The 26235-nt window shown below is 47.1% G+C and overlaps 1 protein-coding gene across 2 annotated transcripts in view; it reads right to left on the minus strand.

Moving 5' to 3' along the window:
- Positions 1-26235, minus strand: part of LOC115313921 (cytochrome P450 3A19) — a 51453-nt gene that overhangs the window by 19349 nt on the left and 5869 nt on the right. For both annotated transcript variants that reach the window (XM_040215397.1, XM_040215396.2), the window contains exons 6-8: positions 16197-16285; positions 12664-12809; positions 1372-1487 (exon numbers count right to left, since the gene is read on the minus strand). In XM_040215397.1, coding sequence (XP_040071331.1) covers positions 1372-1487; positions 12664-12809; positions 16197-16285 — 351 coding nt within the window. The remainder of the gene's footprint in view (positions 1-1371; positions 1488-12663; positions 12810-16196; positions 16286-26235) is intronic.

Below are 26235 nucleotides of genomic sequence, written 5' to 3' on the forward strand. Positions count from 1 at the left end.
ACATGACCCCCTCAGGACCGGGGGTCACGTGACCCCCTACCCGAGATCACGTGACCCCCGTGAGGGGAGGAGGAGAAAGGAGGCGAGCAGGGAGGGTGAGCACGGGGGGCGAATCCGAGTTTTCATTACTCCGAAAAATGATTTTAAAAAACTTTTCTCTCTTGTCCCTCGGCCGGCTTCGAACCGGAGCCCTATCGTTCAGGAATAGCAGGCAGGAGCGCGAGGGAGGAGGAGCGAGGAGGAATATACCCTTTTCCTTTTTTTATTTCCTTTTTTTTATTTCCTTTTTTTTTATTTCCTTTTTTTTATTTCCTTTTTTTATTTCCTTTTTTTTCTTTTTTTATTTCCTTTTTTTTCATTTTTTTTATTTCCTTTTTTTATCTCTCACTTAGAAATTGAGTAATTGAGTACCCTTCCCTCCTCCTCCTCAAGAGCTGCGCTCCAATTGGGCGTTACAGGGAGCTGTAAACGGCTTTCATTTTTTAGTTGACAAAATGTGTGAGCTTGATGAGATCCACATGAAGCATGTTCCATAGTTACCGTTCATAATTGTCCAGAGCAGTCAACAGTGAAGTCGGCCCCGCGTGATCTCTCTGACCATGGGCTTATTGTTCAAGCAAAAGGTTTGTGAGGGCGCTAAAAACAACGGACGAGTAAAAGAAACGAACAACGCAGAGCGTTTCTTTTACTCGTCCGTTGTTTTTAGCGCTTTTCCCCTCACAAATATGGATCACCAACTAGCCCAAGTGCATAGCCTTCTTCAAGCAGAAGGATCTGGGCAGCGGGTGACTGGGCTGGCGTTCGCCTCTCGCATTCGAACGCGCTCGACGTCCGCAGTGGCCACAAAGGCAGCTCGAGGTCTACCCACTATTCATTCCGATCAGGGCTCGGCGTTCTGACGTCTCCGTGCTCTCGCCTCCTCCTCTCCCTCATTTTCTACTCGGATGGTCGCTACCAGCTTAATTACTTATGGCCCAGGGTGAGGTCCGAGCACGCGGGTCTCGAGAATTTCACAATCGATCCTCAACCAACTAGACTGCCGAATTAGCCGTTGAAAATGACAAAAAGAACAAATCACAAAGCTAGAAACGCAAACACAGTAAGCCACATTGCGCGTTTCTTAAACTTTCAGCGGCAATAAGAAGACCAGGTGTCGACATTGCGAGTGATATTTTGCTTTTCTCTAGCTATCATTAAAGCCTCGCCAGTAATCTATAGCTGGATCCCCCGGCGCCACGAACGTCTGTTTCTATTTCTTGCCGTTCCCAGGTGGCTGAAATGCGTGACAATAACAGTGCGGACGTTTTACCGCCAACTTATTATATGGACTGTATAGATATTTGATGCACACAACACGCGAATTAACGTTACCTCTTTCGAAGCGCAGCGCTGATGCGCCATATGTCTCGTGAATTCTTTGACATATGCGGTGCCCTTCTTGCTGGGAAACTCCAACGGAAGTAGTTTGAAGACTCTTGACATGGTGACTGCGTGTTAAGATGAAAAAGAATTGCACTAGAGAATTGCTCGCGAGATCGTGTTTACTCGTCGACTGATTAATAAACGTCGAGTGTATCTTATCATCTTCACGCTTGTTGTATTGCAAATTGTCCTTCGACATTCTTACCGGCTAATGCTGAAATCGCATAGGCTTGTGAGTGATAAAAGGTTCGAGGTGCACCTAAGCACTTCTTATGAGTTGTGAATGCGAAAGCATGCGTGCCGTTCTTCCGCTCCGGTGTTTCGCTTGCGGCGTATTTGCGCCGGCCGTGCGAGCGCACTCTCAGCTTTCTTCGCAGCTCTGACCTTGAACGCTTCGTGGTACACAGACGCGTTCGCGGCACGGACACGCAGCGCCATGGGGCGGCGGTCGTTGAAACTGACGCGCGCAGCGGTCGATGGGAGCGTCGTCAACGCACGCCAGCCAATGGGATCGAAGGCGATATCCATCGGCTTTATTTCGCTCCTTTGGGAGCGGGGAAGCTAGGTGCCGTTGGCTAGGCTTGTCGCGTGGTTTCATAGCTGGGAGCTGGCTTCACTTGGAGAAAGGATTTAAGGTGCCGTTTGGCGCGTTTTAAACTAATGACGTCGGCTCGCTCCATGGTACGGTTAATGCTTTCGCATTAATAATCTGCTCGGGACTCTCCACGCCGCCCCCCCCCCCCCCCCCTTCCCGTTTGCAATATTGCAATAACCTGTGGCGCAGTCTCGTTCACTTTACTCATTACAGGTAATCGATCGCAACTACTCTCGGTTGAAACGTATTCAATTAGATTGCTCGATTACTCGAGAAAAAAGTAATTGGCGATTGCTTGAAAAGTAACCGTTACTTTTCTAAATTACTTCGGGTTTTCAGAAATACATATTTATCTGCCGGTTCGAAAACGGGTCTTTTGTACCCTATATTATTGGATTAGAATCAGCGAATTACAAACTACACCTCTTCTTAATCCACCAATCTTGGTAAGCCATCCTCCTGTTGGAGGAAGAAAACCGAAACACACAAATAGAGACAGAACAAATTATTTTCACTATAAAATTTTTAAAAGAAGAGCGGACTCGTTTAGGTCGTCTTTCCTTCGAAAGCTCTCTGGATTTTCACTGCGATGCATCCGCGGGGCCAAAGCTCATCAGCCAGATCCACTCCGCCTATTGGGTAAAAGCCTACCCCAGCAATTCCGCTATCAAAAATAATAAATATACGGCGAATGTTTCTTAAAAGTTTTGTTAAAGAATATTCTGATCCCCATTTTGGAACATAATTAGCGAATTGACGGAAGTTTCCGAATTGTATAGTATCTCGGAGCCATGCGGCACGTATCGTCTGGTAAACGAGCAAACAGAAAGATCAGACTGCGTCAACGCTGTCAACCCACGAGCGTCGTCTGCTGAAGAGAGCTGAGCCAGGCGCGGTGCATGCCGGTCGCGGTTTCTGGTATCTGCTGAAAAACATGGCGTCGGTGGTGATCGTCGACCTGATGGGCGATCACCACGGACTCAATTCTCGTCGTGGGTCGCGATGATATAACCCAACACGTCCTAGAAGCCGAGATCCATCTCCTCGTGCTGCGATGCTGTGGCGGCACCCTGCAGACAGCAGAAACGCTAGTGCCGTCCTGTTGGTTTACTTCGACTACAGGGGTGCTTTCTTAGCATTTGCGTCCTCGAACATCGCCCGCATTTCTTATTTGGCGCATTCCATGCGTGTGCTCAAGTCCAAGGTAGTACTGGTACGTACTGTATTTAAAGGCGTGTATGACGGATGCGAATTTCGAGCCGTTTTCTTCACCCGAGAAAAGTGATTAATGTTAGAATTCCTCAACTCTTGCAACGCCTATCAAAATCATATTTCTACGTTGCTGTATTTCAGCCAAGATTACATCGTCTTTTGAAATCGTAGAAAAGGCGTGTGGCGAGATTTGTACTATCGGTAAAGTTGCGTGTTATAGTCGTGATCGTCCAAGACGGCGTACTACGTCTTTTTCTTTTCTTTTTTCACACACTCTTCTCTGCGAGGCTATCCCGACAAAATAAGAATTAATAAAGCTTGAGCCCAAAGAAAACTCTGTCCATTTTCTGCTACGCGAGTGAGTGGCAGCGCGTCCCCTCCTTTCTAGAGGCGCCGCGGAAACAGCTGACGGCGGCGGAGAAGCGGCCACGTTGCTGATGACCTGCTGCGCTTGTGGCAGTGGCTGCAGGACTGTACGCGCGGCGCAGAGCGGTTGTTCCGGTCGCTCCGGTCAGAACGGACGCAGTCGTCGCTAACGCGCTTGTTGCGAGTGCCCGAATTAGTTTATGCAGTTTGGAGCTAAAAAAAATATCGGCTACGGTTTCACCGTTTACAACTCGAGGAACCACGTCGAAGCACTCTGTGCAGACTCATCGGTTTGAGGGACCCCAGGTCTAAGGTCCTCCGTGTATGCTCGGAACATTTCGTACATTTGGGGTCGCCACTCCTTGTCGTCCGATTCCGACGAGGAACTGGAGTCTTCGTGGGAAGATTTGCCGCACTTTTTAGCAGGCGTACCGGCGTCTGGGACCAATCTCATACTACCGCTGTTGCTCAACATATCTAACTGGATTTCGATCAGCTGCGATATGTCAATGGCTAACGTGATGATGAGAGGCGCCTCTTCAGAAAATATGTCGGTGGCATTGGTGCCATGAGCGCAGTAAAACACTGCAGTAAAACCTACCGGCACACCGTAAGCTCGCCGCTAACGCTTTTATTTTCCTACAGCCGAGAGAACTTCCGGTGAAGTTGCCAGAGTACGTCACGACCGTCAAAATTACACCTCGGCTTGTTTTGCGGTCAGTTGGAGAGGAAGGAAAACGCGATATTTCATTAATTATTCATGTACAAGTTAATAAACCAAAACGAATCGGATGCCTGTGGAAATGCTATAACTTTTACATTAAGTTTCAGTGAATGTTGAAAGAAGATTGAAAGGTAATGTTAAAGTTATTTGGCAAAAGTAAAAAAAAAGTCATTGCATGGTCCCTTTAACTTCGAGGGTTCTTTGCTAGGAAATTTGTACGAATAGGACGCCATAAAAAGGCAAGTGTAGTGTCATGGTGCGGCCAGGCCGCTATCACTCTGATAACGTGACCGCGCCTATGTTTGTATTCTTTGTTTTGGTTGACACGCGACTGTATAAAAGGAACGTTTGTGGAATAAACGGGGCTTTTTTCGACCACCAACAAGACATGGTGTCAGAAGTGGGCCCCGTCAGCGGATAGCAGCGCACCGAGCAGACTGGACGCATCGAGACCAGCGGCGCCATGGCATCGCTAAAGTCGCCGCAACCCTTCGACTTCGACAACGCGGGCGACTGACCGGCGTGGCTCGAAGAATTCGAGGACTTCAGCTTCGCCTCCGGCCTCAACAAAAAGGACGGGGAAACTCATGTAAGGGCGATTCTTTACACCATGGGAAGGAAGGCTCCAGAGGTCCTCAGGTCGCTTGACGTAAAAGACGCTGACTTCAAGAATTATGCGCTAGTGAAGTCGAAGCTTCAAGGTTATTTTGTTCAGACAAAAAACATCGTCTACGAGAGCGCTTGCTTTAATAGACGAAAACAAGAGCGCGGAGAGACAGTAGACCAGTTCATGACCGAGCTGCACAAGCAAGCCGAGAGGTGCGAATTCGGGACGATGAAGGACCAACTTATTCGCGACCGCTTTGTCGTAGGGCTCTTAGACCAACGTCTGTCCGAGACTCTGCAAATGGATTGGATTGGACCTTAGCTACTGCGCTTACCAAGGCAAGAACCAGCGAAACGGTTAAGAGGCAGCAAGTAGATCTCGAAGGTCAGGCCCACGCGGAAGTTAACGTCGACACGGTCCGACACAAGAAACCCCAGATAAAGACCCTTGCAAGAGCGAACGACAAGCAAAGTTCACGCCAAAACCTTAGCGGGTACTGTGGGTATTCCGCCCATCAAAGGAGCGACTGTCCAGCTCGTCGCGAAAAGTGCTTGTTATGCCGCAGAATGGGGCATTTTGAAAAAGTCTGCCGCAACAAGAAACTAAATTCCACCAAGCTAGACGGAATCGCCGTGGAAGCGTCAGACGAAGATAAAGCGCGAAACACATGTACGACGAAACCGTCCGATCCGACGTCCGACCGCGCAATACGACGGTCGGAGGCGAGGGTTTTCAACGCTCTCCGATGCTACGAAAACCCTCGCCCCTCAAAGTCATTCCGGCAGTCCGCACGTCGGATCGGACGGTTTCGTCGTACATGTGTTTCGCGCTTAAGTTCCTTGGGACGGTTGACGGCGATATCGCAAAGTCATCCGCACGCGCCCGCTTTGTCGATCTGCAGATAAACGGGTGTGGCGTGCGAGCAAACGTTGACACTGGCGCGGAAGTAACTGTCGTCAGCGAATCTTTTCCCGGTCGACCCAAGCAGCTTATCAAAGCAGAAAATCTTCGCGGCCCAAACAGCGAATCCCTGACGACGTCAGGAAAGTTCCAAGCAGAAATCGCTTGGAAAGGGAAGTCGTGCGAAGCCACGATTTACGTCGTTCAAAACCTTCGAACACCGCTCGTGGGGCTCCCAGCCATTAACGCTCTAGGTATCTTCCGATTCATGGATGACGTTGCCGTTACAGAAGTCGACTACGTCGCAAAGTACCCGAAGCTGTTTTCCGGCATCGGCTCAATCTCGGGTGAACACACGATCCGGTTGGTATCCGACGCTGTCCCAGTAGCAGTGGCAACGCCGCGGAAAGTAGCCATCCCAATGAGACGAGCTGTAAAGAAGGAACTAGACAGCCTGGAAGCGGAGGACATCATCCGCAAAGTCTGCACTCCCACGGCGTGGTGCGCCCCGATAGTACCTGTCCAGAAACCTTCGGGGGCAGTCAGGATATGCGTGGACCTAACTCATCTGAACAAGTCTGTACGACGAGAGCGACTCGTTCTACCAACGGTGGATTAGGTGATGGGCTGGCTAGGAAACGCGAAGGTGTATTCGAAGCTGGACGCAAACTCCGGGTTCTACCAAGTGCGCCTGTCCGAAGAATGTCAAGAGCTGACGACATTTATCGAGCCCTTCGGTCGCTACTGCTACAAGAGGCTCCCGTTCGGAATTACCTCAGCGCCAGAAATATTCCAAAGGAAATTCTCGGAAATTCTCGACGGGATGGAAGGCGTACAAAACTACATGGAAGACATCTTGGTTTACGCGAGAGACAAGAACGAGCACGATCGTCGCTTGGAAGCGGTTTTCAAGAGGCTCCAGGCAGCCGGAGTTACGCTAAACCGGGACAAGTTCAAGTTTGCAGCCTCAAGGATTCGGTTTTTGGGCATGGTCTTGGATGAAAAGGGAATCTACCCGGACCCAGAGAAGGTACGAGCCATCAAGAACCTGCCCAGCCGAAAACTACGTCGGAAGTCAGAGGAAATCCTGGGATGATCAACCGCGTGGCAAGGTTCCTCCCAGAAGCCTCCGTGACGTCGGCACCTCTACGTCAACTTCTACTGAAGAAGAAAGAGTTTGTCTGTTACAAACCCCAGGAAGAAGCGTTCAATATGCTCAAAGAAGCCCTCAGCTCCGATACCTGCGTGGCAAGGTACGACCCGGCATACCCGCCCATCGTATCGGCAGACGCTTCTTCGTACGGAATCGGCGCGGTCATCATGCAAGACCAACCCTCGGGAGAGCGCAGGGCAGTAGCCTACGCGTCACGGGCATTGACGAAACCCGAGGTACTCGCAAATAGAAAAAGAAGCTTTCGCACTAACATGGGCAGCGGAGCGCTTCGACCAGTACCTGAAAGGACTAACATTTCTTTTCGAGACCGATCACAAGCCATTGCTCCCTCTCCTAGGCCGTGATCAGATAGGCTCATTGCCACCCAGAATTCAACGCTTTAGAATGCGACTCATGCGGTATTCCTTGAACATGATGCATGTCCCAGGAAAGGGTATCGCTACGGCGGACACCTTATCCAGGTCAAGGGATGCGGGCCACCGGGACTCCAGCCTGACAGACACCGAAGTTTCGTCGTTCGTCGTGGGTTCTTTGCAAGCACTCGCAGCGACCGAGTCTCAGCTGGAAAAGCTGTGGCTGGAGCAGAAGGCGGATCCGGAGTGCGCGGCCCTGTTCAACGGATGCCAGTCGACGTGGGCGCCCAAAGATAAGCTCCCTTTTCTTCTCAAGCCTTATTGGTCAGAGAGGTGCAACATAACGGTCTGCGATGGACTCTTCTTCGATAAGCGTCATTCAGACTTCGATAAGCGTCATTCAGCGAGGTCTCTGCCTAGCCTTTCTGCAGGTCAGCGGGTCTGGCTTCCGGAAACAAGCACCGAGGCGAGGGTGGTCCAGGCGTCCTCAACCCCAAGGTCCTTCTGGGTCGAGAAGGACGACAACCTTTTGCCACCAACGAGACAGTAAGAAAATATAATAGCGTTTACCAGTAGTTTTAGTACTTCCAAAAGCAACCACAGAAATCTCGTGGTTGCTTCATATATAAATGTATTCGAATGAATAAAAAATTACTCGAACAAGTAATTGATCATAAGTAAGACTTGGACAGGACGAGGGCTGTTTAAACAACTAGCCCACCAATTCATTTGATTAAAAATCGATTTCTTGTAATCAGTATCTTACGAGCCTGCTGTGGCGATACCGCCTGATAGGAGCGCTCTATGTGAAAGTCGGTCGTACGGCCCGGCGCGCCGATTATTGTGATTTCTTTTTTATTTCTCGGCAGGAAATGAGAGCAGCGCCTGGAAGCGTTGCCTCGTCAACTCAATACCAACCTCCAAACTACATATTTCATACTAAGTTTTTATCTTTTTTTCTTTTTTGCTGCTCAGTGCAGAGGTTGATTTTTTGCCTCGCTTTGCTAGGTTCTGAGCATCGATGCATTGCCACCAGAACGTTTACTAAGAAATTAAAGTGTAAAAACTTTAATACCTAGCCATTATTAACTAGATGACTTTCTGCGCCACTTGCGCGTAGAGCACAGAAATGTTGTAATTGCGGGAGATTTCCATATAGCGGGCATAATGTGGGATGAAATGTTGCCTGGAACGCGGGAACGTAAAACTGCCGCTGGGATCCTAGATTTATGTTTTTCCCATTGGCTAAAACAGGTTGTTCGAGAGTATACACGTATTCAAATCAATAGTAAGTCAGTTCTCGATCTCATATTTTTAAGCGAAGGGGTTGCATCTCGGCCGTACGAAGTTGAACTCTTCCCCGGTTTTTCAGATCACCTAGCGTGACCATGCCCTTTACGCCGTTTGGAAAAACGCCCGGACCCGTTTCGTCCTACAGAAACTTGGGCATGGCTAATGACACGGCTATTCTCGACGAACTCCATTACCACTATGGACCGTTTGAGGAGCTTAGTCGTGATGAGTCAGTAAGTAATGATGACCTCTGGTTGAAATTTAAAACACTGGTTCATAAATGACTGGAAGCTCAGCAAGATAATTTCAATACAGAAAAGTGGATATGCTAAGTCAGTATGGAATAGACGATTTGCAATTTTCCCAAGCGCCCCGGCCCGCGCGCGAGGAACTGCGGGAGAGATTGTCCCTCGCCTGGCCGGTCTGCCATGAGATCGCATTGCCTTTTCGCTTGCCTCCTCTTAATCCTCTGTTGTTAGATTACATTAGCTATTCTATCTATTCCACCGTATTTTTTATGGCTTCTAAGTGTTCCTATTCTCTTCTGCGCGCGATGTTTCTTGTATATATAGTATCTGTGTCATTATTTCGCCTTTTTCGACGGGAGTGCCGACGGACAACACGCCGCCTCGCGCGTCGTTCCCCGGGTGAGTACTACCGTTGCTACCGATTCCTACCGTTTATGAACACTCGCGCACATGTCATAGGGGTAGGCAGAGCTCTGAATCAACAATCGCGACGCAAGAGCTGAGTGCGCTGTGATTTGGCCGCCCGCGCTCGCTCCATTGACTCGCACTGTAGCGCATGCTTTTGAGTGACGCTTAACTTGACCAAGCTTTGCTGTCGGGAATCATTTCGTACGAATGCCTGCGAAACCGTAACACTGTTCGGCATATCCAACGCTTCGGCGCCTGACAACTGTACGCAGCGCGAGCCCTTAGCAAGCGCCGGCGGTTCAACGTCGCGGCTTGTATGTGCCCTCGGCATGCATTCATGATCAGTCTTCTCGGCGGTTGTCAGTTGCTGACATCTTGACTCGAGCATCAGCTGACATCTTGACTTGAGAAATAAAATTATAAGGAACTACGAGTTTCAAGGTGACTGCCTGGGTGACAGCACATCTCTGCACTTGAAAAAGGGCGTTGGCAGCTGACAACCGCTTAGCAGATAGATTACGAAGGCATGCCATCGGCGCATACAAGCCGCGACATTGAGCCGTCGGCGTTTGCGAAGGGATCGCGCCGCAGCGCGCAGTTCTCAGGCGCCGCAGCGTTGCATATGCCTCAGCTTCGCAAACATTCGGACAAATGTTTCGCGTCGACAAAGCGGCGCGCTGTATCTTGGCCAAGTAAGCGGCACTCGAAGGCACACACTACAGGCGAGTCAACGGAGCGAGCGCGGGCGGCCAAATCACAGCGCACTCGGCTCTCGCGTCGCGATTGTTGATTCAGAGCTCTGCCTACCCCTATGACATGTGCGCGGGTGTTCATAAACGAATCCTCTCGACTGCACGCGGGTCAAATTAACCAAAATGAACAGCTAACAGCGCGATGGGAATCGGTAGCAACGGTAATACTCATCCAGGAAACGACGCGCGAAGCGGCATGTTGTCCGTCGGCACTCCCGTCGAAAAAGGCCAAATAAAGACACAAATACTATATATATACAAGAAATATCGCGCGCAGAAGAGAATAGAAACACTTATAAGCAATAAAAGATACACTGGTATAGATAAAAATAGGTAATGAAATCGAAAAACAGAGGATTAAGAGGAGCCAAGCGACAAGGCAATGCGATCTCAAGCCAGAGCGGCCAGGCGAGGGACAGTCTCTCCCACAATTCCTCGCGCGCGGGTCGGGGCGCTTGGGGGACTTCGCAAAAGGTGTATTATAGGCCCATCGCGTTAACGTCTACACCTTGCAAAGTTCTTGAGCATATCGTTTCTAAACATATCCGGCGATTTCTATTATGAAATAACGTTCTCAACCAGTGCCAGCACGGCTTCCGTAAGGGGCTGTCAAGGGTCACGCAGCTAGTAGGAACCATGCATCATTTTTGAGAGGCACCGGATTGTAAGGGACAAACAGACATATGTTTAGACTTTAAGAAGGCATCCCTACCGGATTATCCGGTATAACATTTCACTAACCGGATTATCGAACCGGACATTTGTTTCTGGAAACCCGAATTTCAGATTGCACACAAAAGAATAATTTCTCCAAACCTAAATTCCAGATCGAGTCCAGATAGAATCCAGATAGATTTCCGTTTCCGTAATCCGGATAGCGAAAAGTTATATGGGATTTTTCGGTAGGGATTCGACGAAGTTAATCATAAAAATATCTTACTGAAATTGATTTTCATTTTGGGAGATAATGAGATTGTTCGGTGGATTGAGGCCTGCCGAAATAATCGTCGACAGTTTGTAAGTCTCCAAGGGGTTAGCTCGGATGAATGTTACGTGAACTCCGGTGTTCCACAGGGTTCTTTCTGTTCGGGTCCCCTGCTGTTTTTTGGTTTTTGTTAATGACCTTACCGAGGATTATTCGCCGACGATTGTGTAATTTATACTGAAGTTAACTCCGTTAATGATCAAACTGTGCGAAACCAACATTTGTCTCAGGTCAATGAATGGCGTGTTAAAGTGGCACATTTCGTTAAACTTAGACAATACAGTATGTACGACGATCACTCATGAACAACAGCCCTTAGAATATGTGTATATGCTGCACGGGAAAGCACTAAGCCGCGTGTCAGAATTTAGATACCGTTGGTCTTATTATAGCTTCAAACCGAAGTTCGACGCCGCACGTTAGCGATATAGTCGGAAAAGCTAATAAAAGACTAGGATACATCAGGCGCCCTCTTAAACTCGCTTCCTCAGAAGCAGAAGTCACAGCTTCCAAGATGCTAATAAGGCCTTGATTAGAATACGCATGAGAGGTCTGGGACCCGAACGTTAAATATCTCATATCAAATGTGGAGCAAGTTGAACGGCGTGCGTCACGTTTTGTTTGCTCTTGCTATAGACGGCTGGACTCTGTGTCACCTTTTTAGGATAGGGCAAAGCTACCCCACTTTCAACTGCGGAGGAAGCAGAAGCGGCTTCACCTTTTTCACAACACAATGAATAAACTGGTTCTAGTAAACAGTATATTCATGAGAGCATGTCGCCCCGCAACAAGCAAACTCGGTATGTGGAAGGGCGGAAGTTTTCCCAGGGCTGTTTTCGGTACTCGTTCTCTTTGGAAACAGCGCGGAACAAGCTCTTGGCGCATGTCGTGACCGCTGGAACTCGAGAAGAGTTCCCTTGTTTCAGAGATTTCTGCCAACAGTACCTAAAGTTGTCATTCCATCGTTGTGTTGATACGTGTTATTAATCTGTGCATTTTGAGCGCGTGTATTTTTTCTGTTGGGCAGATCCACTCCTATCTTGGTCCTGTGTAGGACCGATAGTATGTCGAATAAATAAATAAATAAATGCCCTTTTATATGCCTTCTCCCCGGGTAAAATGACGCGGTTTTAAAAAAAATATTTTCAACTTTCCCACAGCCAACTAAAGCATGCTCAATGAATGTTTTTATCGCGTCCATTTCTAGCTTCCAGAATATAAAGATATCCGCCCTATGACACTTAGAACGTACGCGTGGGACCCATCTGCGCCTCTTCAGATAATAGAAACAAGCTGCGTTGATCAGGAGCCGGTTTTTCTAAACGGCGTATCGGTTCCGGACTAATGCTGAAACATTTTGTTTTCTCAAAAACGCAAGTAAATATAAACGTTACACTGAAAGGAGTATCACACAATTACATTTTTATGAAGTTACTTCGGCACTCAAAGGAGTCTCGAAGTAAGTGTTTGAACGCAGTTGTTTACGTTTATTTTTTTCGTGCGCGGACAATATGTTTAAAGTAAATGGGGCTCTTGAAGCAGTACATGAAAATCGAGTTCTCAACTCGTCCATTTGTTATATTAACATCGATTATAGTTGATCTAAGATTTAAATAAAACTCACACAACAAGATCATCTTCCATCCACCCAGGTTTCCGAAAAATCCCTTGCAGCATTTGACCAATGGATGGTCGAGATTTTCGTGGGTGTTCAAGTCTAGAGAGTAGACCAGGGCTGCCGTTGTATCCATGGCGCATGACCCGAACATCCTGTACGGGATATATATCAGGTTTTTATTAGAAGAAAACATCGCGACCCATTTATACAGATCACGTAAACATTTTCTTTCCTTCTTCAACTTGTCACACACGTATGAATATATAATGAACTATATGCGTACTTGTTCTTTCGATGCTCAAACATAATAAGTGGTTGTTTCAGGGTACGTTCACCGCAGTCCAAGAGTTGTTGTGTCACACACAGCAGTTATCGACAAAAAAAAAAAAGAAAGACGTTTACAGCTCTTTGTAATGCAGAATTAAAGCGCATCTCTTGAGGAGGGGGGGGAGGGTATGCCCCTTTTCCCCATCCGTACCCTCACCTCCTACTCTCCTGCTCCCGTCCGATATAGCGAGAAATTTTCGCTAAATTTCTCGCCAAATTTAGCGGGAAAATTTTACCCTCTTGACGTCACACGTGCCGTCACGTGTGACGTCACGTGAATTTTAGCGGAAAAATCTCGCCGCTGAATTTAGCGGGGAAATTGACGTTATGTGACCTCACCACCATTACAGTTTCCCCGCTAAATTTATCGGGAATATTTTCCCGCTAAATTTAGCGAGACATTTAGCGAAAATTTTCCGCTGAATGGGAGGGGAGCAGGAGAGGAGGCGGGGACGGGTAGGAGGGGCATAACCTCCTCCTCCTCAAGAGCAGCGCTCTAATTCGGCGTTACAAAGAACTGTAAACGTCTTTCATTTTTTTAGAGCGCAGCTCTCATGGCGCGTTCACACTGGAAGCGGATCCGCAAACGCGAAGCGGATCCCCGCGTTCTCAACCGCAAAGCGGCTAGGATCGAGCGGTTGGAGCGCGTTTTTGTCAACCGCTTCGGGACCGATTTCTCCCAACCGCTTTCACGAACCGCAAAGCGGCAACCAATCACAACGCGACGCTGACGTGACGTCAGTGACTTGCGAAACAAGATGGCACCCTTCGCTGGTGAGGCGTCCAAGCGCTGTAGTCCTAGCACTGTAGTCCTAGCTTTCGACAAATCAACGGAGAAACGTGATGTTCACGTCTGTCACTTGGATTCGCCGCGAAAAGAATTGAGTCGCAATTTCAACGGGCTTCGCAGCGGTGATTTGGTTCGGGTAAGAGTTTGTTTATTATTCTGGGTGCCAGAGCCCAAGCTCGCTACGCTGCCTTGTAAGTCCCTGCCCGTAGAACGTCGGAACCCGCCCCTGATGGACCGCAACGTCAGTTTTTTTTATCCACTAAGATGGTCGCGTGAACTATTGAAAGCTTTTAACACCGTGCGTGACCACCACGAAGGCCGATAGAGACGTCGTGAGCTTGATTGCGTAGCCAACGTACTACCGCGGAGCGGGCAGGGTACCTGCGCTAGCTCGACCTGTAAGGTTTCCTACTAACAAAATAAAGAAAGGGAACCTAACCAAGGAATAAAGTGTACGTACCAGGCGATGCAGAGGTAATCCATACGGCGTTATTTTGAGCTTAATGTCAAACAAACACTAGACTCGATCGACGTGCGAGTGACGAGAGGAGAGTCCGCCACCAACGAAGCCACGACCGGCTAGCACCGAACACATTCCCCACAGCACGGTCCACCCCACCGCTCAGTCACAACTTCAAAAATGATACGAGCGAACAACGAGGGGGGAAAACTGGCCCTCTATCCCGAAAACAAGGTCAGCTATCCGTGCGGGAAGGATGCACTTCGAAGAAAAGGTTGGGGGCATCCTGTTCTGAGTCAGCAAGGCGCGCCTAGCTGGGCTTTGCTTGTGGGCGAAGTCGAGGGAATCACAGGCGAGTTTGGCGGGTCCATGCTTCTTTTTTCGCCGCCTGAACTCGTGATGCGAGCGAACATCCCGGGAAAAATCTTCAGAGTGGCAAAACAGCAAAAGTTCGGCTTTGCATCGTGGATTAAAGTGGATTTTGGATTGTAAAACAGGGTTGCCAAACGCAAGTCTCGAAAGATCACGCGTGATCGCCGAGAAACCGCCAACCGCCTCTTGGTGTGTCTGAACGGGGTCGCTCGCAGACCGCATCCGCAACCGCTTCGCGAACGCGGATCCGCTTCCAGTGTGAATGCGCCATTAGGGGCCCGTTCCCGGCTTGAGCGGCGTCGCCGTCACCGTCGGCGTCGGCGTCGCCGTTGGCGTAACCAAGGTCACCCCAAGGTCACGCGACCCCCCCAAGGTCATCCCAAGGTCACGTGGCCCCCAAGGTCACCCCAAGGTTACGTGACCCCTCCCCCAGGCTCACGTGACCCCCTAGGTCACGTGACACCCAAAGTCACGTGACCCCCAAGTCACGTGACCCCCCCCCCCCCCCCCGAGGTCACGTGACCACCCCCCAGGGTCACGTGACCCCCCGCCGAGGTCACGTGACCTTCCCGATGACGTCATCGTCACTGATGACGTCACCGGCATCCACATCGTCATCGTCATCATCACTAATGACGTCATCAGTGACGTTACTGATGACCTCACCGGCATCCGCATCGTCATCGTCATCATCACTGATGACTTCATCGTCACTGATGACGTCACCGGCATCCACATCGTCATCGTCATCATCACTAATGACGTCATCAGTTACGTCACTGATGACGTCACCGGCATCCGCATCGTCATCGTCATCATCACGGATTACGTCATCAGTGACGTCACTGATGACGTCACCGACATCCGCATCGTCATCATCGCTGATGGCGTCATCGGAGTTCGCATCGTCATCGTCACTCATGACGTCATCAGAGACGTCACTGATGACATCACCGGCACCTGCATCGTCATCGTCATCATCACTAATGACGTCATCAGTGACGTCACTGATGACCTCACCGGCATCCGCATCGTCATCGTCATCATTACTGATGTCGTCATCAGTTACGTCACTGATGACGTCACCGGCATCCGCATCGTCATCGTCATCATCACAGATTACGTCATCAGTAACGTCACTGATGACATCACCGGCATCCGCATCGTCATCGTCATCATCACTGATGACGTCATCAGTGACGTCACTGATGACGTCACCGGCATCCGCATCGTCATTGTCATCATCACGGATGACGTCAGTGACGTCACTGATGACATCATCGGCATCGTCAGGTGACCCCCCCCCCCCAAATCACTTCACCCCCCAGTACCCTTCCCTCCTCCTCCTCCTCAAGAGCTGCGCTCTAATTCGGTGTTACAGGGAGTTGTAAACGGCTTTCACTTTTTTTTTCTCGATTAATATTAGACATTTTAAACAAGAACTGGGCGAGCAGCGGCTAGCTTCTCTAAGGCAAAGCAAAACTTGAAGGTACCAGTCTATAAAGGGACTCGTCTAGTCAGTATGATAAACATATAATTTATATAGTTCGATATTTTAACGTGCCACATCGCAGTGGGCCAGCGACTTACTCGGAAACTTCAAGAGCACCTTTCTTTTCTCCTTCCAGCAGCAGTCGTTTGCAGAATTCGTCGGACGTGGTGATAATTTTTGGAATCATCTAAGAAAACGGAAGGAAACATTTAACTAAAGAGAAAAAAAAACTACAAATATAATAAAACCTACGTATATCGGTTGAACCGACCATCTACTATGCTCAGTTTCACTATATTCTCTAGAGCAGCCGACGCTACGGTGGGATAGGACCAATGTGGGCTCAAAGGCCACGGTCCCGGCAATCGCTGTCGTTCTGCGTCTGCTGTTACCGGCTAAACCATGGCGGGAGGAAGCTTCTGGAGGTGACATGACGTCACCAGAGACGAAGCCAGAAGTGTAGAGGGACAGAGCTCCCAACGATAACCAGAACTGTTTTGGGTCACGCTCTGGTGCATGACCAAAAACAGCTGTGGTTTTGGTCATCGTTGCGGGCCTGTCGTTGTACACTTCTGGCTTCACCTTTAATAACGTCATGTCACATCCAGAAGCTTCCTAACTCCATGGGCTAAAACAATGACGCTCCGTGAATGCGCCGTGAACCTGCGCTTTCTTCTGTGCGTGATATGAACGGAAAAGCACAAAAACGGCCAAGAACCGTGACGATGGCATTTTTTTTACTGAAGCGGACTATGTGCTGTAAGCAGTCATAACTATTGCTCGCTACATTTAATCGCAATGGTATAACTTTCAACACGTTATATTAACTAGGTAGGGACTATTTCGAAGTCCACCGCCAAAACAATATGACTTATTTTGACGTCTGTGGAGCCACTTCCTAGGGCCGTGTAAATATATATATATATATATATATATATATATATATATATATATATATATATATATATAAGTCTGCGCCCCCCCCCCCCTTCTTCTCGCTCGCCCCCCCCCCCCCCCCCCCCCCCATTCAAGTATCTGCTTCCCTATTTTGACATCTCCCCGTCAAACTTGCCACCACAAACAAATGAGGAAACTCTGGAGTGTCGGACTGGAAAGTATTCGAAAGTGGCGTTCAAAACATTATTACCCTGCTTGCAGTCGGCGTTGCGCAATTTTCGGACAAGAAATGCCACTCAATTGATTGCAGCTTTTACAGCAAAATCTCCAAGACTTAAAATATAACTCCCGTAACATTTACTCGGTGTGCTAAACAACAAAGAATCCATGATTTATTCCACGTTATTGGCGACGAGATATTCTGGTGGCCCCACCTCGCGGGCGCCCTCCTGTGGCGGAGATGGTAGCATGCGAGCAGACGACTCGCTATGTCAAAGCACGGAGTGGCTACGTTAGTTCGCAGCTGTGCAGATTAAAATGGTTTATTTATTTGAGAAACGTGTATGACGTTTTCGTGCGTTATCAAAAGTCAAATTTGGGGGTTTTACGTCCCAAACCAACGACGGGCATCTGGCACGCCATCTTTCTACCGAATAAAAGCGCCTCGAGGTTGCTTTCTTACATTAAAAGGCTTTAAAATGTTCAGCAAAAACAAGCCTGGAGCTTCACATTACAGTTTGCGAGGCGTGCGTTAGGGTTATTCCTTTTTTTTTTTTCTCGCATCTATGGGGGTTACTGTAGAGAAATGTTTTGCATTCCCCAGAGTAAATGGCGTGCTGTCTTCTTAATCGTGCGCGCGCGTACAGTTGTGTTGCAAAGCGCCGCACACTGTTGTAGCTACATTCAGCCTGCTGCCCGAACTGACGCTTCTATCCATGCGTGAAGTACCCACGTTTCGCTCCACCCGCACCAAATGCGTGGCGGAGAATTTTGTCACACTACGACTTCTGCTCGAAAAAAAAAAAAAAAAAGAAGCAGACATATTCATAAATTCTTAAAATGTCGGACAGGGCCCGGAGAATTCGAGCGATTGATGTAATTTTTCTATACAATTTTAACTACGGATTGTTTACAAACTTAAAATCGCTCTCTGAGAAGCGCATCTCGTATTATGCGCATTTGAGTCCGTAAAATAAAACGTACAAACGGTGGTAATTCATAGCGGGTGTATACTTCTTTTTCTGGGACGCTGAAATGTCGCCGTTTAAGGCTTCGATCGCGAGGGGTTCTCGCACGTTTCACGTCGACCGAGTGAATAAGCAGGGATTTCATTGAAATGACTCCGGAAGCTAGCCACAGCTTTTTCCTGACAGTATAGTTTGAGGAAATGTTTGTTTACTGCTTTACGAAATTCAAAAAGGAATCAACTCGGAACCAATAAGAGACACCGCTCAGAGAATATATTGGTACCAAAAGGATAGGAGGACTCGCTTTCAGTTTTTTCAAATAAGTCCGATTAAATATGTAGTTGATATAATCTCTCCTTGTTTGACGCACATTTTCAATTTATGTTTTCTGTGTGGTAAGTTTCCTAAAAAAATGCAGATCGCAAAGGTCACTGTTCTTTATAAAAAAGGTGACAGGAATGACTTGGGAAATTATAGGCCCATTTCAATTTTATCTGTATTTTCAAAGGGTTTCGAAAAACTTTTGCTAAATCGAATGGTGCATTTTTCTGATAAATATAGTTTGATCACACCATCGCAGTTTGGATTCCGTAAACAGCTGTCTACAGAGCTCGCGTTGCTAGAACAAAAAGATTACATTTTTCAAACATTTGAGGATAAAAAAATTGCTCTTGGTGTTTTTGTGGACTTTACAAAAGCTTTTGATCATTTAAATCATGATTTGTTAATAAAAAAACTAATGAAATACGGATTCCGCGGAAAAGTCGCAGCGCTCATTGAGTCTTATCTTGCGCATCGTCAACAATACGTATATATTAACGGGTACTCCTCTGACATTAAACCAATCGCATCTGGCGTTCCACAGGGCAGCATTCTAGGTCCCTTTCTGTTCAACTTGTACGTTAATGATATTGTTAACATAAATAAAAACATTAAATATGTCATTTACGCTGATGATACCAGCCTTTTTTTTACAGGATATTGCTTTCACGACCTTGTAATCAGTGCTAATAAAACTTTAAAAGATCTAGTCAGGTGGAGCCAAGATAATGCTCTAAAAATTAATGTTAGCAAAACCAAGGCCATTCTATTTCACTCCAGAAATAAGAGCATTAATATTACATGTGATATTATTTTAAATTCAACTAAGGTCGATATTTTAAGTAGCTTTAAAACACTGGGTGTTATCTTCTCAGAAAGTATGTCATGGGATGAACATGTTCACTACATTTTATCAAAACTGGCACGGGTTGTTGGCTTACTCTACCGTCATCGCTCTATTTTTCCGACGAACGTTAAATTAATGCTTTACCATTCGTTATTTCTTGCTCACATAAATTACTGTCACTTAGTATGGGGAAATACTACGCAAACAAACATACACAAAATTTTTATGCTCCAGAAAAAAATTATTCGAAACATCTGTAACGTTCCATATGATCACCCTAGCAAACCTCTTTTTGAAAATTTGAATCTGATGCAAGTAAGTAGTTTTTATAAGTACCGTCTATGTAGAACTTATAAGTCTCATGAGCAGACAAATGTTGCAAATCTTATTCAATTAGCTTCTCTAACACCTAAAGTGACGACGTACCTAACTCGCAGCGTAGAAAATTGGAGAGTTCCAACTTATAGGACAACGTATGGCCAACAAATGATATCTTATACCCTTCCTAGCCTACTTAACTATCTTTCCGTAGCAAATGTGCAGCTATCGACGACTTCAAATAAAGGTCTTCGATTGTTTTTTTCGAATTCCGATGTGTAAATTATAAAGATTTGTAATTAATTGTTTTGATTATGTTGTGTTGATAGTTAGTTTACAAGTTGTTCCTGTGGATCACGTGAATCTATTTTTGCTTTTCGTAGTCACTTTGAGCACAGTCGTGCCATATGTATTGTTTTTAGATTCTTCAACTATTCAAATGTTACTTTTGTGTGTGTTTATGTGTGTATGTTTTTTGTAACTAATTAATTTACCACATCGCCGCTGTGTGCCAAATTGTGTGGGGGCCGAGGGCTAGTCAAGCTGCTTGATGCAGCTTTTTTCCTCGGTCTCCATCCGTCATTGTATGTGATGGAAAATAAACAATTTATTATTATTATTATTATTATTATTAAGTGTTTACTACAGACGCAAGAGGTTCCCGAATTTCGCTTTTCTATTTGCATTTTGATAAAACTTTCGTTTCTTAGCTTTATTTTGTCCGCATCGTAATAAAAAAGACACCCTATTTGCCATGGTAGACGTTGTAATGGGGTAAAGCGCTGGAAAGTTTTTTCCCGATCATCCAGCTTTTTGTACTGGGGTTGAGAACAGCACACCAGCATCCGAGGGCTTCGACACCTTAGCGACAAAAGTGATTGTCAGCACGACAACGCGTGCCACGGTTTCTAGCTTTGGTAAAGAGTCCGAATAAAAATATCACTTCACCGAGTAAACACAGCGCGTGAAACAGGCTTTGCCGCACGTTTCTCAAACAGCAAATGAAACGAACTGACGGCCCGAGGGAACCGAGATCTTCGCGATCTGTCCCAGTCTGTAGTTTGCGCACATCGCCAATTGATAATAGAAAAAAAAATGAGTTCTGAATCTCTCGAAAAGTCGGGTTATAAAATTTGCAGTCGACTGCGCAACCTTTGGTGTCCGAAAATGCGTGGTAAACCGCGATGCAGTTTTGCTCGGTGGGTCCGAGGCTTTGTTGTTCGTTGCTGTCGGTCAAAAAGCGTCAAGGAGGCAATCTTACGGTTTGCAACACTGTATTCAGCGTCTCGATCACTTAGTTGCAGCAGCACCAGACTCGTCAACACGAAGAAGAAAACAATCTGAACGAAACGACAAACCCACGAACAAGATGCAAAGCGAGACTTCCGAACCATTCAAAGACGCGCTCGCACGGTAGTGGAGGCATAGATGTACGAAGCATGTTTAAAACTCTCAGTGGTATACGTAGTTTACGCACTTAAATTTGTTACGTGAAGACAAAAAAACAGAGATGTCCATCTCGTCGTTGTTGTGGGCTCAGAATTATATACGAAGGCCCATAAACATCCTTGCCTTTGAATGCGTTTGAACGCGGACGGCGTCCTTGTGGCAGGAAGCGCTTGCGCAAAGCAACTCCCATAGCCTGGCGGTTCGACAGCGGAGGACGACTAGGCAGCATGCCCCGGCAGCATCGCAGCCGGGCGATACTGCCACGAATAAAAATATAATATAAATTGAAGCGGAGCATTATATTTAAGAAGGCAAACTCCTGTCTGCAAACGAAAAAACGGTAAGGTACCATCATCTTTCGTCGGCGACGGAAGGGCGACTGTGGGAGCCGCCCGCCACCGATGCTTTTATGCACGCGGGTAGTTCAGGAATGTTCCGAACCAGAACACAAGGTTCCGAAGATGAGGTGGAGCTTTCCGGAAGAGTGCGAAATTCCCAAAGTAAAGATCCGGGCCGAGTGCGGTTGAAGCGGAGATCGAACCTCCTTCATCCCCGTGGCAGCCGCGTGCGTTAAAAACTGCGCCACGCACGCAGCAATATCATTCTCACGGCCGAAAAAAAAAATAATCGTTCAACTGTCGAGCACAAAGGCACACTCTCTCGCTGAATGAAACATTTCCAATGTCAGGTAGAACCGAAGCTTCCTTTAGATCTGCCACACAGTGACACGTGGCTTCGTCAACGCAACAACACCGACGACATCATCTACAGGGCGAAATAGAACGAAACGGAGACAGCTACGCACCACTGTAACGGCTAAGACGTCGTAATAGCGAAGTTGTTGTTTCCACGGTGGACGTCAGGATATTTTAAAAATTATTTTGATGTCTTAGGGAACTAACCTCACAGAAGTCAAAATAATTTCGAAGTTATTTTGACGTCGGGCGTCGAAATAGTCTCCGCTATTAACAATGTCCTTCGAATCACTTCTAATTACCTAAATATTTTTGAAGGTATTTCAATATTGACTCCATTGCTCAAAACGTTTCTCCTAAAAGAAGGTGTCTAGTCACCGGGAGTTTAGTAGACACAAGGCGTGCCTTAATAATATTAATAATAATAATGATATAAATAATAATAATAATAGTAATTATAATAATAATAATAATTTTATTTGCACTTCCAAGGACACAGGTGGTGCTGTGCTGGGCTGGACAGGTAGGTGAGAACCCTTACGTGGAGCCCCTGCCAGCCCACCACCTTGTTAGGTTCCAGCTTTCTGCGTCTGAATTCCTTCCTCGGTGTCCTCGGCCACTGGCGCAATCTCACTGTTTTCGGAATGCGATTAAGGCGGCCAGCACTATAGCCACCTCCGTACTCACAAAAACCGGCAGTTCGACAACGGAGCCATAGAGTGCCCGGTCGCAGACTTGGAGCGCGAGTCTCTGGTAGCACAGAGCATCAAAGAGCCCTTTCTCGGGGAACCTGGACGTCAGCGCACAGTCTTTGCAACGGCGAGGACCCGAAACACACGTGTGCGCTCGGGAGAAGTGTGTTTCGGCGTCTCGTCGCAGCGGGGCGCCACCCGTACGAAAATGTCAGATACGGCCCTGACATATTTTATATACGCCCAGATATGATAATATAAGCAGTCAAATAGGGCGGTATTCCTCCATATATGGGAGCAAATACGGCCGTATTTCGCCATATAGGTGGGCAAATATAGCCCCTCATACTGATATATGGGCCCATTTCGGTCGTGCAAGCAACAAGTTATATGTACTCGCTAAGGCACTAGTTGATTGATCTATATTGTATCAGTCTCATGTATTTGGTTAACTATTGTCAACATCCTTAAAGTGAAGTTTTTCTAGGTATTTGGACCAATTAATCAATCGCGCATTTTGAAGATTGAAAGACAAATGAAATTTGGTTGTATGTTTGATGTGTGACAATATGACGAAGTGTGATTGGAACGCGAGTTAGTCAAAAATAATAGATTTTAGTCGCAGCTCTTAGGCACCCGTTTCCGAGTTAAGTGGTGTCGGCGTCGCCATCGGTGTAACCGCCCCGCTAAATTTAGCGAGGAATTGAATGGGTACGTATGTCACGTGACGTCAATTTTCCCGCGAAATCTGGCAGTGAAACTAATTTTTTTCGTGTTTCCCCGCTAAATTGAGCGGGTAAACACAAACTGTTAGCTTACTCAAGATGCAAGACGCTACTTCGTCGTCCTGAATCCTTTTCCCTTCGAACGGCGGCGGAGCCGTTGCGCCCGGAGTACAATACGCAGCTCTTTCAAAAACCGTTCACGCAGCATCGCATCCGTTCGTCTGCGAGCGTCGGCGATTCATCGTGTGTTGAAAGTCGGAAGATGTGCTGTCCGTGGTGTCTTTTATGCGTAACTCCTTCGTAAAAAAGTATGAAATTTAAAAACGCGAACCTAACAGTGTACGCATGATTTTAAATTTATTGGTAAAAATATATGTATACATATTTATTTATCCATTTATTTGTCGACATCGTGCACAAAAAAATAGTCGCGTTTATTTCTTCAATTAAAATTATAATGTGGGTTATACAGCGTAAAACATAGTATCTTCAAACTCGCATCGGTTTTGGTCACTTTCGGGCTAGACTAGATTCTTTGGGAAGTTTAAAAGCTGGATTTCGTAGAGCTGTATGTTCACTCGGTATTGACAGCAGGGTAGACGCTACGCGTGTTTTAGGCCAATCGTGTCTCCGGTTAGGGTCACGTGACTACAGTCTAAAATCTGGTGATAGAGCAGAACATCGCACCTGCCTGGCGCCCAAGGCCACACATAGCGTTCACTGCACTGTCAACCTTCGTAACAAGTGACAAATCCTCCCGTTGTTGCCCCAAAAGTGAAGCCTTTTCTTCGTGAAACCCCTTTTTGGCCTCTCCTTCGATCCTTTTCTCTCTCTTCCTAAGCTGAAAACGTTGTAAAAGTTGCGTGGTCACGTGGTTTCAAGGATGACGCATTAGCCGTTGCCGATCTCGGAATGCGTTTGGCCGGACCTAGTTTGGCGTGTGAATTCGCCCTCTGTGGCTGCTGCGCATGTCTGCTTCTGCAAGCGATTTCTTCGAAGACGCCGAAGAATTTTCTGTGATGCGTTTAGTGTTTGGTTCTACAAACGACAGCTTGTGCTACATCGTGTTGAATCTTCACGGGCACCTTCTCGTTTCTGTGTTCGAGCGGTGGTTTTGCCGTGGCCGTGTCGACGTCTCCCTCGGATAACACCCTTCAAGTCGCGTCTCGTCAACGTAAGTGCGCTGCAATCTACTTCGCGACAATTGATCGTTTTCCTAAAGGTATTCTTCCATATTACCTCTAGATTTAGGCCGTGTCTATCTCCTGGCAGCCGGGAGATTAATTGGGCAGAATGTTTAGGCATTGGTGCGATTGCGTTACAAGCAGAAAGTTTCGATATGCCGCTGACAGAGTTTTGACGTGTCGCCAAAAAAACAACAAAGACTCTTAATTACGCGTTCCAAAATTTGACGAGCGGCTTTACGAGTCGCTTGTAGGAAGATTGTTACGATTTTGCGAAATACTGGTAAACAACGCTAGGTTACCGTCATAATCTAAGCCCTAAGATGAGGATAAATCAAATAACGGACAACTCTCATTGGCTCAGGCTTTCTATTATGATGTTTCCTAACCGGCTTGCCTACATACTTTCGCTCCTTGCAAGGGTTACCGTCTCGCGGATGGCATCCCTGACGGCGGCGTCTCGCCGACCGATTGCACATGGCGACCGATCGCGGTCCGGCCGGGCTCGCGGCGCGACAATTCGCCCGTACTCGGCCGGGAGCCCCGAAGGTGCGCTCGAAGCGGGGAAACGGCGTTATGTAACGATAGGCACAGGACATCTACTCCACGAATGGGCAAAAGCCGATGCAAAGGCGTGCGCGAACACAAACAACGGTAGAAAAGTGCCGTTGCTCGCCGCTATGAGATGCGTGCCGCAAACTCGGTCATCCGCGGGCGTATCCCTCTCCTCCCGCTCGTACTTTCTCTAACTTGACGGACACTCTGTCTCGCGGTTCATGCCGCCGAAACGATCGTCGGGATACCGGGTAATTGCTACAGCCGCATGGTGGATTCCGTTTTTTTTTTTGTATGTGTGTGTGTTTTTTTTTTTTTTTTATTCTTGCAGATTTGTTTTAAAAGAAGCCGTAAACGCGACACTTGTGCGGTTTGTGCGAGTGAGTTATACGCCCAGGGGGACGTTATGTAATTTGCTAATCTTTGCGAGGTCGGCTAATTAATTAAAATGCATTAATTAACTTTTAATTAGTGAGAAATAGACATATGGTTTCAATTATGAAAAATGCTGAGCGTCGTCCAATACCCCTAAACCAGTAATTTTTAGAAAGAATGAGCTCGTGTGAAGCGCAGTAGTGCGCTGAAGTTACCACTCGTGGACCAGGCACAAGGCTGGGGCTAGATAAGAGACAAAAAGTGCGCGGGCGCCTTACCGAAACCGCTAGCCTTGTACCTGCTCCACGAGTGGTAACTTTAGTGCTCTTCACACGCGCTGAAAGGCTTTCTGAAAATGACTGATTTAGGGGATTTTGGACGACGCCCAGCAAGCTTCTTATTGGAACCGTATGTCTGTTTTCACTAATTGAAAAGTTAATTTGTGAATTTTAATTAATTATCCGAGTAATCGCAAATCTTAGCGCCCACGTAATGTCCCCCTGGGCGTATAACTCAGTCGCAGAAACCGCGTAAGCGTAACTTTCAGGACTTTTTTTTTAAGAACAAATCTGCAAGAATAAAAAAAACACACCCTGATATGGGAGGAAGATATAACCCTATTTGGCAGACCCAGATATGGATATATAAAAAATTGGACAGATCTGGCTAGATAAGGCTTAAATAAACTGATGTGCTTGATGTGGCCAGATCTGCACAATTTTTTTATATATCCATATTTTTTTTTATGTAAGTCCAGATCTGCCATTTTCGTAAGGGCAGTCACGTGGCTCTCCTCTCATCCGTTCTCTGCTGCTCCACTTTTTTCATTTCGGTGGCCGCTTCCCGTGGCGATCTGCCAGGTTTTGTCAGTATATAAGAGGCTATTTTAGGG

Source organism: Ixodes scapularis, unplaced genomic scaffold (assembly GCF_016920785.2).
Source record: "Ixodes scapularis isolate PalLabHiFi unplaced genomic scaffold, ASM1692078v2 PGA_scaffold1__304_contigs__length_218370807, whole genome shotgun sequence".
Taxonomy (NCBI): Eukaryota; Metazoa; Arthropoda; class Arachnida; order Ixodida; family Ixodidae; genus Ixodes; species Ixodes scapularis.